The 18669-nt window shown below is 45.2% G+C and overlaps 1 protein-coding gene across 1 annotated transcript in view; it reads right to left on the bottom strand.

Moving 5' to 3' along the window:
• Positions 1-18669, bottom strand: part of KLHDC1 (kelch domain containing 1) — a 27858-nt gene that overhangs the window by 3211 nt on the left and 5978 nt on the right. The window contains 15 exon segments of the mRNA XM_040333203.1: positions 2812-2862; positions 2865-2898; positions 4928-4947; positions 4949-5001; positions 5125-5168; positions 5170-5214; positions 5216-5233; positions 6578-6636; positions 6725-6805; positions 11199-11282; positions 13329-13407; positions 15049-15107; positions 15109-15141; positions 15144-15167; positions 17722-17839. Coding sequence (XP_040189137.1) covers positions 2812-2862; positions 2865-2898; positions 4928-4947; positions 4949-5001; positions 5125-5168; positions 5170-5214; positions 5216-5233; positions 6578-6636; positions 6725-6805; positions 11199-11282; positions 13329-13407; positions 15049-15107; positions 15109-15141; positions 15144-15167; positions 17722-17839 — 802 coding nt within the window.

Below are 18669 nucleotides of genomic sequence, written 5' to 3'. Positions count from 1 at the left end.
TCCAAAATGTCTTGGAATGCTGACGCCTTAAGAGTTCCCTTCACTGGAACTAAGGGGCCAAGCCCAACCCCTGAAAAACAACCCCACACCATAATCCCCCCTCCACCAAATTATTTGGACCAGTACACAAAGCAAGGTCCATAAAAACACAGATGAGCGAGTTTGGGGTGGAGGAACTTGAGGGGCCTGCACAGAGTCCTGACCTCAACCCAAAAGAACACCTTTGGAAAGAATTTGAGTGGAGACTGCGAGCCAGGCCTTCTCGTCTAACATCAGTGCCTGATATCACAAATGCACTACTGGAAGAATAGTCGAACATTCCCATAGACACACTCCTAAACCTTGTGGACAGCCTTCCCAGAAGAGTTGAAGCTGTTATAGCTGCAAAGGGTGGGCCAACTCAATATTGAACCCTACGGACTAAGACTGGGATGCCATTAAAGTTCATGTGTGTGTAAAGGCAGGAGTTACAATACTTTTGGTAATGTAGTGTATGTATGTATACAGGGGCAGTCATATTTTTTTTTTTCTTCCTGCTTAGCAGTGCTACACAATGGTTGTGCTTTACAGCTTCTCTTTAACCACTTAATGACCGTCCTATAGCAGATTTACAGCCATTCTGCACATGGTCGCATATATGATTCTACACTTCCCCCTAGAATAATCAAAGCAGAAGCCGATCAGTGGGTGCCAGCCAATGGATGTCTGCTGGCACCTGCCGATTGCCAGGAATATACACAGGTGCTGATCAAGCAGAAATTTTCCAACAGGATGGTTAAACAGAAGTAAATTGGTAAATGATAAGAATCAACCTTTTCATTTCACAGAAGGCTTTGCTTTTTGTGAAAAAGAATACATGGCTTTTGGTGAATGGACAAAAGAAGAGGAAAGGGAGGGCGATCGAAAGGATCCTTCACTGTGCAGCACAGCCCCATCCCCCCCGGAGCACCACAAGAATATCGCTGGATCCAGACCTGGATTACCTTCATTACACCATTTTTGTACAGAGCTTCTGGTTGCCCTGGAAACAGCACTCTGCCCTGCCGGAAGTGCCGCCATCTTGGAATAAGGACAGAGCAGGGAGCCAGCTCCTCTGACCCACAGAACCCTGCCAGATGCCCAAGAAGGGGGAGAGCACAGCTGGAAAGGGGGAAAGCCATGCTACCGCTCACCATGGACCACCAGTTGCACCATTAAGGCCGCATTAATCTGGAGTTCATCTTTAGTAGGGGTGAGCCCTATGTCCTAGTCCAAACCAACCAGAGCGAGCCCACCAGAAAGCTGTTCCTTGTATTAGACCAATCATCTGCAAATCGGGGAAATTTCCCACCCAGCAAGCGCACATATGCAATGGGCATTGATATGCTCAGGAATTACTGGCCACTTATAATTGACCCAGTACAGTGACAGATCCTGGTGGGCTCACTCAAGTGACTTCGAACTATGATCTCTACACTTGGGCTCATCCCTAAACTTTAGAATGTCTTGAATGGGTATAGTGACAAAATCTCTTGAACGCCACCCCTCCCCCACTCATATCTACGTCAACCCCGACGTCACCCCCACATGGCAGTATTTGGGCCTGGTAATTGGCTACTCATGCCCAAGCATTGCATCCTGGGAGGAGGTCACATGTTCTCTCATGCCTAGAAACACTGGGTATTTCATGAGGACTCCAACAAAGCAACAGGGTAATGGGGGAGGGCATGGCGAGTGCGAGTCTAAGTGGAACCGCTGTGGGATTTTAAAAATGAGTTCACTTTGACACATCAGAGATTCATAATGACATTCTTTTATTACTACCGTATATACTCGAGTATAGCCGACCCGAGTATAAGCCGAGGTACTCAATTTTACCCCAAAAACTGGGAAAACTTATTGACTCAAGTATAAGCCTAGGGTGAGAATGCAGCAGCTACTGTAAGCGGAAAAGAGGGTCAACAATGTCCATTTGCACACCTCACTGTGCTCATTTGCACCCCTAAATGTGCCCATTCCAACCTCTCTGTGCCCATTGCAACCTCTCTGTGCCCATTGCCACCTCTCTGTGCCCATTGCCACCTCACTGTGCCCATTGCCACCTCACTGTGGCCATTGCCACCTCACTGTGGCCATTGCAGCCTCCCTCTGCCCGAGTCAGTGCACCTGAAATTCTTGACAGGCTGCGGACGTCCATTCATTGTTAAAAAGTCGCGGCCTCCTCCTGGTCCCGTTCCGTGATGGGCGTTTCCCAGCAGCCTATAACTGGCGTCTTCTCATCCTTGGACTCAGTTTCCCAGACACTGTGTTCAGTGTTCCGCCAATCACGGATGTCTTTTCATCCTCGGACAAGAGAACGTCCGTGATAGCGGAACACTAAACACAGTGTCTGCTGGAAACCGAGTCCAAGGATGAGAGGACATCTGTGATAGGCGGAACACTAAACACAGTGTCTGCTGGGAAACCAAGTTCAAGGATGAGAGGACATCTGTGATAGGCGGAACACTAAACACAGTGTCTGCTGGGAAACCAAGTTCAAGGATGAGAGGACATCTGTGATAGGCGGAACACTAAACACAGTGTCTGCTGGGAAACCGAGTCCAAGCATGAGAGGACATCTGTGATAGGCGGAACACTAAACACAGTGTCTGCTGGGAAACGCCCATCACGGAAGGGACCAGGGGGAAGCCGTGACTTTTAAACAATGGACGCTTGCAGCCCTTCAGGTACACTGACTCGAGTATAAGCCGAGGGGTGTATTTTCAGCCCTAAAAAAAAAGGGCTGAAAAACTTGGCTTATACTCGAGTATATACGATATATTCTTTACTTACAGTATCCAAGGAGAGGAGGTCATCCTTGCTGCCACCAAACAACCATGACTTCACCGTCTTTTGCCCAGACAGGCCGTATGCCAGAGTCTATAAACATACAAAGTACACAATTTAAGAATTCCACACAGCTTTTATTTACCAAAACAAAGCAATAATCACAGATGTGCTACAACCAATAGCCTCTAAAGGCAGGAGAGCCAGCCCCCAGCACAGCAGTTGCTAAGGGAGGTTGGCATGGCACATTGGCATCACATGGCATGGCATGGCACACATAAGGTATTATGACAGTAACCAGTGACCAGTTACAATGTGTATGTGACTTTTGATATAAGCTTCTTTAGAAGTCAGTAAAATTGTGTTATCATGAAATGGTCCCAAGCCCAGTCCTTCCTCACCCGGGCCCTTGAAAATAGATCTGGCGATGCTTTGCACCTAAGCTATAGACTTTTATCATATGGGGTTGGTGCAGTTTCTGAAAGGTTTTTTCTACCACCCCCCCCCCCCCCCAACTTTGTGTGAACGAGCCCCTAAGGGTGCCCCTGGCGTATGCAAGGGCTCATTCACAAGTACAACAGGCACTGCTGCTCTCTGAAAAGCGATCCAAGTGTGTTTGATAGCTGGTGAGGAGGCGATATGTTGCCATGATTGCCATGCAATGCACACAATTGCGATGCTGTCGTACGGCAATTAGGAGGTTTTCAATCAGGTGTGAGGAGGCGACACTGTGTGCGATGATCTTTGACTTCTCCCTTGTTGTTCAGGTAGATCTCCACCTCTTTTGGGTTGCCTACCCCTTGGTCTAGCTCTTTCCCTCCTAGAATTCCCTAAACTTTTGCTCTGACTTAGCACCTCAACCTGAATATTCCAACAAAGCAGGTTACTGAATACAGATCATAACTGAAGTCATACAATATAGACTATATTTTCAAAAGTATTGGGACACCTGCCTTTACATGCACATGAACCTTTATAGCATCCCAGTTTATAGCTAGATTCATGTAGGGTTACACCGGCGTAATCAGTAGATACGCCGTCGTAACTCTGAATCTACGCCGTCGTAAATTTAAGCGTATTCTGGAAACCAGATACGCTTAAATTAGGCTAAGATACGAGCGGCGTAAGTCTCCTATGCCGTCGTATCTTAGGGTGCAAATTTAGGCTGGCCGCTAGGTGGCGCTTCCGTTGTCTTCTGCCTCGAATATGCAAATGAGCAAGATACGCCGATTCACGAACGTACGTACGTACGCCCGTCGCAATTAGTTACGCCGGCGTAAAGATAAAGCTGCTCCCTAGGTGGCGCAGCCCATGCAAGGTATGGACGTCGGAACAGGCCTATCTTTTTACGTCGTTTGCGCAAGTCGTACGCGAATAGGGCTCTGCATAAGTTACGTCACATCGTAGGCAATGTTCGAGGGATCTTAGGCATTCTATCCGACGCATGCGCACTGGGATTCTTTCACGAACGGCGCATGCGCCGTTCGTAAAAAACGTCAAGTCACCAGTCATTTACATAAAACACGCCCCCCTGTTCCACATTTGAATTAGGCGCGCCTTAGGCCGGGCCCATTACGCTATGCCGCCGTAACTTAGGAGGTAAGTGCTTTGTGAATACAGCACTTGCCTCTCTGACTTACGGCGGCGTGCGTATATGCGATACGCTACGCCGCATCAAAGTTATGCCCAGTCTTGCTGAATCTGGCTATTAGTCCGTAAAGTTCAATACGGAGTTGGCCCATCCTATAACAGCTTCAGCTCTTCTGGGAAGGCTGGTCCACAAGGTTTAGGAGTGTGTCTATGGAAATGTTTGACCATTCTTCCAGAAACTCATTGTAAGGTCAGGCGCTGATGTTGGACGAGAAGGCCTGGCTCGCAGTCTCTGCACCAATCATCCCAAAGGTGTGTCTATTCTATCGGGTTGAGGTCAGGACTCTGTGCACGCCAGTGAAGTTTCTCCAACACAAACTCGCTCATCCAAGGACTTTAGGATCTTTCTTTGTGCACTGGTCCAATTCATTTGGTGGAGGGGGGATTATGGTTCTGATTTTGGAATACTGAAGGGGCACTTCAATTAAAGCAACATTTACTTAGCATTTTCTCTTGGCTTGGTGTGATGTACCTTGGTTGATCCTTATCTAAAATGCTGTCAACTGCTTCCATTCCTAGTAGAGAGACTATAAATCCATCCGTCACCTGCAAAACAACATGGGAAAAGCAAAAGACTGTCAAAAATGGCCTTCATGTTATCATTCGGAGAAACACGATCACAGTTGAATATTTATGATTATTATTTTAAATGAAACCACTTTTACTCACTTAGAGGAACACTTTCAGCACTAAGACCCTCGAAGAGAAATAATGTTCTCTCCAATAGGTGTGAGTGTGTGCCATGATCTCCCCTTGGCGTCTCCCTGTAATCTGGATCCTGGGGGGGGGCAGAAGATATCTATATGAACACACAATCCAACTGTAACCAAACACAATCTTTGTGTAAAAGAGCTTTAGTTTTATCTAAACCCAAAAACAAAAATGAAATATTACATCTTACTTAGGTTTTTTTTTTTTTTACTTTTTCATTTTATTTTTACCTGGTACCCTTCACAGTAAGATTCTTTCCTTCCTGATGGTGACAACACTTACTTACTGCAACTGTATGGAGAGGCAGCGTTGTCACCCTAGGCTACTCACCTTGATTTGAACTACAAATACCCTCCCCTTTCCCCTCCATACCTCTATTACCAAGGGGGAGTCTGTAGTCCAACCAAAAATACTGTTAAAGTTGACTACTTTTTCCAATCAGTTTAATACATTTATAATTACAGGATACTTAGGGCTTTTATACACCCATCCATACCAGGCCTCTTCTGGCACTTCTCTCCTACATGTACAAATCAATCATTCTTTTGCTAGAAAATTACGACAGAACCCCCCAACATTATAAATATTTTTAGCAGGCACCCTAGGGAATAAAACGACGGTCATTGGCAACGTTTTATCTTGCACGGTTTTGCGCAATAAATTTACAAAAGCTTTTTTTTGGGAAAAAAATTGTTTCATGAGTTAAAAAATAACAAAACAGTAAAGTTAGCCCATTTTTTTTGTAAAATATGAAAGATTATGTTACACCGAGTAAATAGATACCTAACATGTCACGCTTTAAAAATTGCGCACACTCATTGGAATGGCCGCCAAACTTCGGTACTTAAAAATCTCCATAGGCAACGCTTTGAAATTTTTTACTGGTTAACAGTTTTGATTTACAGAGGAGACCTAGTGCTAGAATTGTTGCTGGCACTCTATCGCACGCGGCGATACCTCACATATGTGGTTTAAACGGCATTTTACATATGTCGGCGGGACTTACATGTGCGTTCGCTTCTAGTGCGCGAGCTACCGGGGACAGGGCGTTTTAATTTTTTTTTTTATTGTTTTTTTTTTTTTTTTTACTTATTTATTTATGTTTTAACACTTTTTTTATTTTTATTTTATTTTTGTATCACTTTTATTCCTATTACAAGGAATGTAAACATCCCTTGTAATAGGAAATGTGTGTGACAGGTCCTCTTTTTGGAGAGATGCGGGGTCAATAAGACCCCACATCTCTCCTCCAGGCTGGAAAGCATGAGATCGGTGAAAAAAAATTCATGATCTCATGATCAGTGTTGCTCACTAGCCGCAATCGCGGCTTTGTTTACTTACGGGTACCCGGGCGTGACGTCATCACATCGCGCCCGGGTCCTCCGACGGTCATAGAGATGACTTGGCTTACCCTCCGGACCATATCCAAGTGTCCAGGTTCAGAAAGTGCAGATCATTCATCCGTGTTTGCTAGAAGTAAAGATAAGGGAGCAGTCAAACAATCCGCTGCACTTAGTCCTAATAAACTGCAATCCTAAAAACGCAACTTAGAACTAACCAGCACCCGTCCACCGAACACATATCCTTTGTTCCCCAGGATGGCACAAGAATGAGCGGCTCGAGGTTGTGGTGGTGCGCTCTGCAAAAAAAAAATTATAAAAAATTATTTCTATCCACTGGAGAGCTTTACTATGACCTTTACATTACTGAAGAAGCCAGTTATGATGAAACGCGTAGGGTTCAAAACTCACATTTGGATTTCCTATTACTTGGCCCAGTAGAATGTTTTTGTAATCTGTTACTTATGTGCAGTTATGTTGTATATATATTTATGGACTCGATATATATATATATTATATATCTAAAATTATCCCACTTGGGCCTGAAGTTGACATCCCATATGGATGTGTACTGTCGAGAAGTGCCCCCCCATCGAATAGTGCCCGGAACGAACTGCAAATGCGCTGTACGTCATAGCACAACTGCTGATTTGCCGATCAGCTGTGCTGACGTAACCATGGTGCATGCACACATCGTAGGAGATATCTCTTGATGGGAGATACCATTTCACAGGCACAAGTTAAACCTAAACAAACAGCGGGGGAAACCGGACCATCAGCACACTGTAAAGCCACCCCGCAACAGTGGGGCACAATGTGAGAACTACGGTCTCCCCCCGTGGTTTGTATAGGTTTCAATTGTGCCCGTGAAATGGTACCTCCAATCAAAAGATACCTCCTACGATGTATGCTTGCGCCCTGGCACATCACTTCAGCTGATCTGCGCATGCGCAGGCACTATTCAATGGGGGGCACTTCTTGACAGAACACCTGCACTACTTTTGGTGATTTCGGGTGTGCGACGGATCTCGGATTCCCCTGCTTGGGCACCTCCGCCAGACCTGTGTCTCCTGTTCTCCAAACGCACCTGCAGCAAGCAGACTCGCTATAACCAGTCCTTAAGCCGCCCCCCCCCCCCTCCCCCAATCACGAGGCAAACCACACAGATGTTGAGGGTTAAACATGCAGAGCATAAACTGTTTATTGACAAGTGGGTGACTAAAGCGCTAGCCAACAGTGAAAATTAAAAGTGACCAGTGAAAAACAAAATGCTGCTCAAATCTAAAATGTGCTAACAACAAATAAAGGTCTGAATAAAGAATGATGAGGCAAACTGAAAATCTAAAATGAATATAAAGACAGTCCATAGGGACTGATAACAATCAATAAAGATATGCAGTGAATTCAAAATTAGTGAAATAACCCAAAACTGATAATAAATCCACAAATAAAAGTCCAAATATATAAATCAAAGTTTGGATAAATCAATCTAGTGTGCCAGTGATAAACAAAACTTCTGCATTCGGGATCAATGTGGACAATTCTTGATAACTCTTTGCTTAGCCTGGGCTCGCAGTGCGCTTACCTCCAGACACTAGGTCATGCGTGTCAACGAAATCCTCCCAAAACTGGAACAGAATCCAAACGTGGGTAACACGTGTTGCACGGAATCTTCCCAGTGCTGAGATAGAATCGAGGGGCGTTCTCTGTATCAAATACCAGTATAGGTCCAGGCGCAGCGAAGTCGACTCACAGGATAGCCACAAGGTGTATCAGGAGCAAATGTAAAAATAAAAAGCTCTCATGGTGAAGTATGCAAGCACTTTAAAATTTAATAAAGGTAAAAATGTGCTTACATTGAAAAACCACGAATAAAACGCCAAACAGCGGCACTTCCGGTGGACGTCCAGGTGTCACGTCACTTCCGGTCACATCTAACCTTATGCATTACGTCACGACACGTGACTCCGATGAAGTCACGTGTCGTGACGAAATGCATAAGGTTAGATTGACCGGAAGTGACGTGACACCCTGACCGTCACCGGAAGTGCCGCTGTTTGGCGTTTATTCGTTTTTTCAATGTAAGCACATTTTTACCTTTATTAAATTTTAAAGTGCTTGCATACTTCACCATGAGAGCTTTTTATTTTTACATTTGCTCCTGATACACCTTGTGGCTAACCTGTGGAGTCGACTTCGCTGCGCCTGGACCTATACTGGTATTTGATACAGAGAACGCCCCTCGATTCTATCTCAGCACTGGAAGATTCCGTGCAACACGTGTTACCCCACTGTTTGGATTCTGTTCCAGTTTTGGGAGGATTTCGTTGACACGCATGACCTAGTGTCTGGAGGTAAGCGCACTGTGAGGCAGGCTAAGCAAAGAGTTATCAAGATTGTCCACATTGATGCCCGAAGTGCAGAAGTTTTGTTTATCACAGGCACACTAGATTGATTTATCCAAAACTTTGATTTATATATTTGGACTTTTATTTTTGGATTATTATCAGTTTTGGGTTATTTCACTAATTTTGAATTCACTGCATATCTTTATTGATTGTTATCAGTCCCCTATGGACTGTCTTTATATTCACTTTTAGATTTTCAGTTTGCGCTCATCATTCCTTTATTCATAAACTGTTATTAAATACAAAACATACACCTTTAAACACTAGTTAGGAAACACTCCCCTTAGCCTTGTCATAGAGGGGTAGGGGACACGGAGAACTAATGGGAACTCAACACTTGTAAATTGAAACAGAACTGAAGTGAAACACAGGGTATGAAAGTCAGGCAAGCCCCTCCTTAGGGCCCTTTCACACGGGGCGGATCAGTAATGATCCGCCTCCGTGTGTCCGTACAGCTCAGCGGGGATCCTCCGTAAAATCCCCACTGAGCTGGCAGCTGACAGGGCGGTCCCCGCACACTGTGCAGGGACCGCCCTGTCTTTCCCCCGCTCTCCCCTATGGGGGATCGGATGAACACGGACCGTATGTTCGTGTTCATCCGATCCGATCCAGCAGACGGAAGAAAAATAGGGTTTTCTTGCGTCCGAAAATGCGGATCTTTGCGGAGGCGGACAAATTAGGGGTGTCAGCGGATGGTCATCCGCTGACACCAGTTATCACATTGGGACCCATGTATGTCCCGTTTTCATCCGCAACGGACGGATGAAAATGCGGACATACGGTCCGTACGTGTGAAAGGGCCTTTACACATCCCCTGCTGGGAGATGTCTCCAGACCTTTTGTCTACATGCCATGACCTAACATAATTAACACAATAACAAGAGGGGGAATGGGATGCAGGTGATATATGGACCTTCATTACTTTGGGAATTTTGCCATCTTGTATATGCCTTTAACAGCTAAAAGTACATTGTTTGTGGAATAAAAGTATATATTTAGCCCAGTCGGGCCGGAAACGACTCCACGAGCCCAGCCACAGATACCGCTTTCACCTGGTTCCGATGAACCGGCGACCGCGGACACAAATGTCTGGAGGTGGCATCTTCTCCATCTTCACCACATACTAGCGCATTATGAAACACTTACCTTAGAACGAGGCGTCGGTGTCCCTCTCGGTCCACGCCGAGGCAGCTGACATTTCGCCTCGGCGTGTCTTCCGGGTATCGCGGCTCCAGCGCTGAGTGTGGTCACTCCCCCGCATGCGCGCGGGAGACTTCTTTCCGGCAAGGTGTGGTGGCTGCCGGGCCATAAGCTGAAAATCACTTGTGCGAATATCTCCTAAACCATAAATGTTTAGGAGATACTTTTTTTTTTTCCTACAGGTAAGCCTTATTATAGTCTTACCTGTAGGTAAAAGTTAAGAAAATTACTTTACAACCACTTTAGGCCCAGATTCTCGTCCAGCGTCGTAATTTTGTGCGGGCGTAACGTATCCGCTTTACGTTACGCCTCCGCAATTTAGACGGGCAAGTGCTGTATTCTCAAAGCACTTGCTCCGTAAGTTGCAGCGTATATCGGTCGGCGCAAGCCCGCCTAATTCAAATTTGGATCAGGGGGGCGTGTTTTATGTAAAACTACTGTGACCTGACGTGATTGACGTTTTTGCGGAACGGCGCATGCGCCGTCCGTGGAATTTCCCAGTGTGCATTGCTCCAAAGTACGCCGCAAGGACGTCATTGGTTTCGACGTGAACGTAAATGACGTCTAGCCCCATTCACGGACGACTTATGCAAACAACGTAAAAATTTCAAATTTTGTCGCGGGAACGACGGCCATACTTAACATTGGCTGCGCCTCATATAGCAGGGGCAACTTTACGCCGGGAAAAGCCTAACGTAAACGTTGTATCTGTACTGCGTTGGCCGCGCGTACGTTCGGGAATTTGCGTATCTAGCTAATTTGCATACTCAACGCGGAATTCGACGGAAGTGCCACATAGCGGTCAAAAAAAAAAATGCAGTTAAGATCCGACGGCGTAAGAGACTTACGCCTGTCGGATCTAATGGATATCTATGCGTAACTGATTCTAAGAATCAGGCGCATAGATACGACAGCTCGGATTAGGACTTACGACGGCGTACATGGCGCTGCGCCGTCGTAAGTCCTTTCTGAATCTGGGCCTTAATGTGCAGCTCATCATATATTTTATAATCAAATGTGTTGTGTTATCGATCATTAATAATTCAGAAGGAAGGAAAGCAACACTCAACCCACCATCACTTACCTTTACCTCTGGCTGTATCCAGGCTTGTTTCTGAGTGTCAAATACGTGGATATCGTTGTTCCATCCCCAAAACATCTGTTCTTCCTGCAAACCATAGTGGCCAGAATTAGGAATCGATTCTTGTTGTTCTAAAGATTTTGTCTGATATTCCATCATATAATATCTCATAAAATGTGCAAAACATGCAATGCATGCTTAAAGCGAGATTCCACCCGCGATTTTTTTTAAAAAAGTCAGCAGCTACTAACACTGTACCACTGTAACACTTACCTGTCCTATTCGCCAGCGATGTCGGCCCCCCCGACGGCAATTGCTCGGTCTTGGCACCTCCATCCTCACTAAGTGAAACAGTCAGTGCCCGTTTCCTACTGCTTTATGAATGGGCGGCTGCCTCCTGGGATACACACACAGTTCCCAGAAGACAGCTCGACGGAGGACGAGGCAAAAGATCCACTGCGGAGGAGGAAGAAGCAGAAAAGCTAGCTACTTCTGCATAGCAACCGCCCTTTCTGGTGAGTATACATTTTTTTTTTTTTGGGAAGAAAATAAAAAACAGGGTGGAACTCCACTTTAAAGAGGAGCTCCAGCTAACCCCTTCCACTCCAAAAATCAAAAGTCAGCAGCTACAAACACTGTAGCTGCTGACTTTTAATATTAGGACACTTACCTGTCCAGAAAATCCGCAATGTCGGCACCCCAGAACGATTTTTCAGCTCTCATGTGCTGCCGCTGCCATTCCTTGTAAGGGAAACCAGCAGTGAAGCCTTGCGGATTCAGCAACCAGTTGCCTATTGTGCGAAATGGACTGCGCTTTCCTATTGGCCTGGCGGCGGTGGAAGGAGAAGGGGGGCCGAACTTCCGGGGGACCGTGCCGCGGTTAGGCCTCCTGGAAGTTGAGATGGGTACCTGTCAGAAGGTGCCAAATACGGCAGGAGGGGGGGGGGGGTGGGGGGGAAACAAGCGGAGCTTCCTCTTTTGGGGGGAGCGTTAAGGAGACCCTGTCAGGCAGTTCATCTTGTTTCAACAAATGTCTTACCTTGAAGTGGTTGTAAACATCTGACATGAAATATGAACAAAGCATATCCCTCTATAGTGTGTACTTGTCTCAATTAAGAGCAATAAGTGTAATTTCTGTCTGCTGCCCCATTCCTCTCTGCTATCAGCATGAATCACTTCTGACCTGACACCAAAAAAAAGGGTGACAGGGAGAGATCTCCAGCACAAAGCCTACGATTTATTGTTTATTAGACAGCACAACATGGACTGTACACACCGACACATAAAACCACACTGTATTAAAGAATGATTTTTTTAAATGATTTGCTATTATCTGACAATTTTTTGTAGTGCTAGTAGATTATAATGAGTGCCTGAGGCTGCTGGGGGCATGCATTATCACATAGCAGTATGGAGGGCTTCTTGTATAACCACTTAAGGACCCCTTCACACCGATATACGTCAGCAGAAGGGCACGGCTAAGCACAGCACATACCTGTACGTCTCTTTAAAACCCAGCCGTGTGTCCCGCGATCGGTCACAGGAGCTGAAGAACGGGGAGAGGTGAGTGTAAACACACCTTCCCCGTTCTTCATTGTGATTGTGATATAGGGAAAGATGATCACTGATGCCACATGTCAAGGCCCCACCCCCCTACAGTTAGAAACACATATGAGGTCACACTTAACCCCTACAGTGCCCCCTAGTGGTTAACTCCTAAACTGCAATTGTAATTTTCACAGTAATCAGTGCCCCCGTTATACTTACCTGACCCTGCGCGGTCCCAAGATCCTCTTCGCCGCTCAGCCTGGCCGCTGATTGGCTAGAGCGGATGGGATTGAGAGCAGCGGCGCGCCAAGGGGCGGGGCCGAGTGATACAGCGAGCGGCTATGGCCGCTCGCTGTATCACGGGAGCGCGCCCGCAATTAGTGACCACAATGCGAGCTCCTGCATGACTGTGGTTACTAATTGCGGGGAGGACAGAGACAGCCGCCGAGGGGCCCAGAAGACGTGGATCGGGGGCACTCTGTGCAAACGAACTGCACAGTGGAGGTAAGTATGCAATGTTTGTTATTTTAAATGAAAACATTTTTTCCTGTACTAACGCTTTAAAATCCAAATTTGTCACATTACCCATGATGCATCATGTACATCAAAGCAATCGCTTATTTCGCTGTGTCTTCGGCATCCGTAGCCTCCAAAATAAATTAACCTGGAAACAGAACAGTAAATGTATTAGTTATGTTGGTAAAGTGAAAAGACATACAAGTGACAATCCCATGCAAAGTAATGGAGCTGGTAGGTTTAATATAAAAGTACTCCTACAATAAACCAAAGCAGGTAAAAGAGATTTTCACTTTTTAAGAAAATATACGTGTGATGCTTCAGCTGCTAAAGCCCAATTCCACTTTATTTTGTTTTTAAATAACCAGCCCAGCACTGGTTAAAATAAAAATACAAATCTTTTTGCAGCAATATTCATCTCATCAGACTCTTTGCACCATGGTGCAGCACTGGCCCCCAGTGGGTCGAATGAGGCCCTGCTTCATTGGCTGCATGCTTGCTCTTCACGAGCGATCCAAATAAGATTTTCGAATACAAGAGTCATGTGCTACAGAAACAGGGCTGCTGTTAAAAATCATGGGGCAAAAAAGAAAAAAAAGAAAAAGCCATCAGCTACAAATACCTGCAGCTGCTGACTTTTAATATATGGACACTTACCTGTGCAGAGGGCGCCGCCGATGTCGGCAGCCGAAGCTGATCTGTGCATCAGCGCTAGGCTGCTGCCGCCGCCATCCTCGTAAGGGAATCAGGAAGTGATCTGTGCGGCTTCACTTCCTGGTTCCCCTAATGCGCATGTGCGACTTGCGCTGCGAGTCCTCACTGGTCCCTGCTGTCTTCTGGGACCTGTGTGTCTCCCAGAAGACAGCGGGGGAGGACACAGTAGGCACCGGAATGTAGCGTAGATCACCCCGCGATCACTTGCCGTGATCTATGCCAGGAAGTGGGAGAAAAATACCTGTATTAACACAGGTATCTGCTCCCTCTCCCCCCGAAAGGTGACAAATGTGACACCAGAGGGGGAGGGGGAATTCCAAAAAGTGGAAGTTCATTTTATGGGGTTTGCAACTCTGCTTTAATGATCGATTGTTGCCAAAGAAAATAGAGTTGGATTTGCATGCGTTCTTTTGGTGAAAATACCTCCCCAACTGGGCTGCCCACAAGATTACTATTAGGGGGAAACTTATACGGTGGCAGCACAGATGATTTTTTTTTTATTTGCTTTTTATTTTTTCCCCACAAAAGTGGAGTTCCCCTTTAACAAACTAATCGAAACAAACAAAACATTTCCGTTGTGCTCATCTCTAGTGAAAGCTGCACTTTGCCAACTATTGCAAAGCAATTGATTAATCATCTGGTAATGTTTTAAAGTACTATCACTTGTGCACTCACTCTAGACCCCATGTTGTTTCTGCAGCTAGTAGAGGAATAGTAATTACGCCTAAAATCTGCCAAGAGATTAAAGGCCTCTTTCACACTTATGCACTTGTGACTGCAAAGTCACATGACAAGTCATACCCCATGATTTACAATGGGTAACCGTTCCTATCTGTGCGACTTCAAGTCGCAGCAACTTCAAGTAGTCCCTGTACTACTTTTGGTCTGAGTGAGATCCGACTTGAGGTCCACGACCTACATTTACACAGGCATTGCCTCAAGTCGTGCGACTTTCAGGTTGTACAAGTGTGGAAAGGGGCCTAAAGGAACAAGCGGGTGATTAGGTTTGTCAGCACTGAACCAAAAACTGTAGTATGATATCACACAAATATATTTTATAGTGTTCCTCACTTACCAATCTCTGTACACCCAGCAGGAAAGTTTGTCTCTTGGGGTCGGTGGCCGTCCATGGAAAATTCTTTACATGTTTCCATGTGAACGCTCCATTCCTGAGTGCAGGTCCATGTAATACAGCTTTAGAGAAAATAAATGAGACAATTTAAGAGACAATCATTTCTAAATCAATGAAACTAATGTTGGTATTCTATACAAATTCCAATTTATAGCGACCATGTCACCTCAGTATAGGATTAAAACAGGGGCACCCTGTAAAAGAAGTTTAACCACTTGACCTCCAGAAGATTTACCCCCCTTAACCACTTCAGCCCAAGAAGGTTTCACCCCCATTCCTGACCAGGGCAATTTTTGCGATACGGGCACAGCGTTGTTTTAAATGACAATTGCGCGGTCGTGCGACGCTGTACCCAAACAAAGTTTACGTCCTTCCCCCCCCCCCCCCCACAAATAGAGCTTTCTTTGGTGGAACGCTGTGGTTTTTATTTTTTTGCGCTATAAACAAAAAAAGACCCACAATTAACCACTTAAGGACCGCCTCCTGCACATATACGTCGGCAGAATAACACGGCTGGGCCAGGGGCGGACTGACCATTGAGTCACTCGGGCACTGCCCGAGGGCCCCATGCCACTAGGGGGCCCCATCCGGGTTGCCAGGCTCAGTAAAACCAGGGACAGTATGTAAAAATCTGTTTTTTTTAGATCTGTCCCCGATATGTCCGAAAATGACATGCTTTTAATGTGAATATCCCAAGATTTTAGCTGCCCGCCTCTGCACTACTCTCCTGGCGGGTGGGCCATCTGTAAGCCAGAGGGGGCCCCATACTCTTCTATTGCCCGGGGACCCATGAGTTGTCAGTCCGCCCCTGGGCTTGGGCACAAGCATGTACAGGTACGTCCTCTTTAAAATGCCCAGCCGTGGTCTCGAGCGCGCGGCCTCCGCAACCACCGGCTGGGCACTTAAAGCTCCGTGACCAAATCACCGTGACCGCGGGACCCGATCGCCGCTGGAGTCCCGCGATTGTCACCGGAGATGAAGAACGGGGAGAGCCGTGTGTAAACACAGCTTCCCCATTCTACACTGTGGCGCCGTCATTGATCGTGTGTTCCCTGTAATAGGGATACACAATCAATGACGTCACACCTACAGCCACACCCCCCCTACAGTTAGAAAACACAAATTAGGTCACACTTAACCCCTTCAGCGCCCCCTTGTGGTTAACTCCCAAACTGCAATTGTCATTTTCACAGTAAACAATGCATTTTAAATGCATTTTTGCTGTGAAAATGACAATGGTCCCAAAAATGTGTCAAAATTGTCTGAAGTGTCCGCCATATTGTCGCAGTCACGAAAAAAAAAAAAAAAAAAAAAAAAAAAAAATCGCTGGTCGTCGCCATTAGTAGTAAAAAAAAAAAAATTGCAATAAAACTATACCGTATTTTGTAAACGCTAATAAATTTTGCGATATTTACAAAAATATGTAGAAGAAATACGTATCGGCCTAAACTGAGGAAAAATATATATATTTTTTATTATTTTATAGCAAAAAGTAAAAATATTAAATTTATTTCAAAATTGTCGCTCTATTTTTGTTTTTATAGCGCAAAAAATAAAAAAACGCAGAGGTGATCAAATACCACCAAAAGAAAGCTCTATTTGTGGGAAAATAAAGGATGCCAATTTTGTTTGGGAGCCACGTCGCACGACTGCGCAATTGTCAGTAAAAGCGACGCAGTGCCGAAACGCAAAAACTGGCCAGGTCCTCTAGCTGCCTAAAGGTCCGGGGTCTTAAGTGGTTAAAAAAAAAAATAATAATAGTTATACAGCACGAATCTACTTTGCCATCAGTGACAAACAATGGCGCCCATCAGTGCAGCCTCATCAACGTACATCAATGAAGGAGAAAAATTACCGGTTTGCAAAATTTTATAACAACATTTAAAAAACGGCTGTGTTTGTTTTTTTATCGGTCCTTTTAAAAAAAAATTAACAAAACATAAAAACTGCAGAGGTGATCAAAAGCTTTATTTTTGGGAAAAAAATGATAACAATTTCATTTGGGTACAGTGTTGTATGGCCGCGCAATTGTCATTCAAAGACTGAAAGCTGAAAATTGGTCTGGGCAGGAGGGGGTTTAAGTGCCCAGTAAGCAAGTATACACACACACACACACACACACACACACACGAGTATATATGCAACATATACAATAAAAAATAAATCCCAATAAGCGTATATATTAGTTGCTTTGCGCAAAAGTTATAGCATACACAAACTATGGGATATATTTATGGCATTTTTATTTTTACTAGTAATGTTGGCGACCAGCGATTTTTAGCGGGACAGCAACATTGCGGAGGACAGGGTTTCAGCAACAGAGGTAGTGCCATCAATCAAAAGATGGTGAATGGCCATCTACAGGCTGTTGAATCCGCATACGGACGTGTCCCCAAAACATCTTTTCATCCCACTGAGGTGTAAACAGGCTCAGTCTACATGAGAGTGGCAACTCAGCTGTGGATTCAGAAGTAGTGCAGCATTGTTGCCACACCATCACAAGAAGCTGCATTAGGCAGAATTCACAGACAGAATCTATAAGCGGGACTTTGCAGGGGGACTACAACACATCATTTTTAATGAGGTCATAGTTCTATTTTAAATAAAATGATATACCTGATTGCTGTATCCTTTGTCATCATATCCTCCGAAGATATACAATTTACCATTCAGACATGCTCCACAACTTCCAGACATTGAAGGGGGCAAGTCTCCGTCTGTTAAGTGCATCTTCCTGCAATTTGCAACAATGAGACTCATTACTGGAATGGAAAGTAACATTACTCAGATGTCAGCTTTACGGAGGAAAGGGGTATTTGTACATAACTACTTGCCACTGCCGAAGGCTCTATGCACACCCATGCGCTCATAAACTGCCATTTGGGCATTTATTTTTAACAGCCCATAAACTCCCCTCTATGTTATCCTATGTGTCCATGCACACGTGGACGTTTATCAGCAGTGGAGTTTATGGGCTGTTTTCTGAACGCCCTAAAATTGCGTTCTGGAGTCCTTTTTCTGACCACAAAAAGACGCCAATAAACGTTGCTGAAGGACTCATGTACATGGGGCAATTGAAAACCTCTTCTGAACGCTGGAAACTGACAGCTGATGAACAACAATGGAAAAACCTCAGTTTAACAGCTTTTACATACTCAAGCCGCATACACACGACCATTTTTAATGTCCTAGAAAAAAACAACGTTTTTCTCGACGCAGTTATTGTCAAGCGTGAAAAAAAAAAATGCTTGAGCAAAGCGCGGTGACGTACAACACGTACGACGGCACTATAAAGGGGAATTCCATTCAGATGGCGCCACCCTTTGGGCTGCTTTTGCTGATTTCGGGTTAGTAAAAGTTTGGTGAGAGACGATTCGCGCTTTTCAGTCTGTGATTTTCAGTCTGTTACAGCGTGATGAATGTGCTATCTCCATTAACGCTAGTTTTACTAGAACGAGCGCTCCCGTCTCATAACTTGCTTCTGAGCATGCACGTTTTTACCCCCGTCGTTAAAGCCTACACACGACCGTTTTTCACGACGTGAAATACGACAAGTAAAAAACG

Source organism: Rana temporaria, chromosome 13 (assembly GCF_905171775.1).
Source record: "Rana temporaria chromosome 13, aRanTem1.1, whole genome shotgun sequence".
In the NCBI taxonomy this organism is placed as follows: Eukaryota; Metazoa; Chordata; class Amphibia; order Anura; family Ranidae; genus Rana; species Rana temporaria.
Note: the sequence above shows the minus strand (reverse complement) of the source record. Positions and strands in the feature narration are given on the sequence as shown.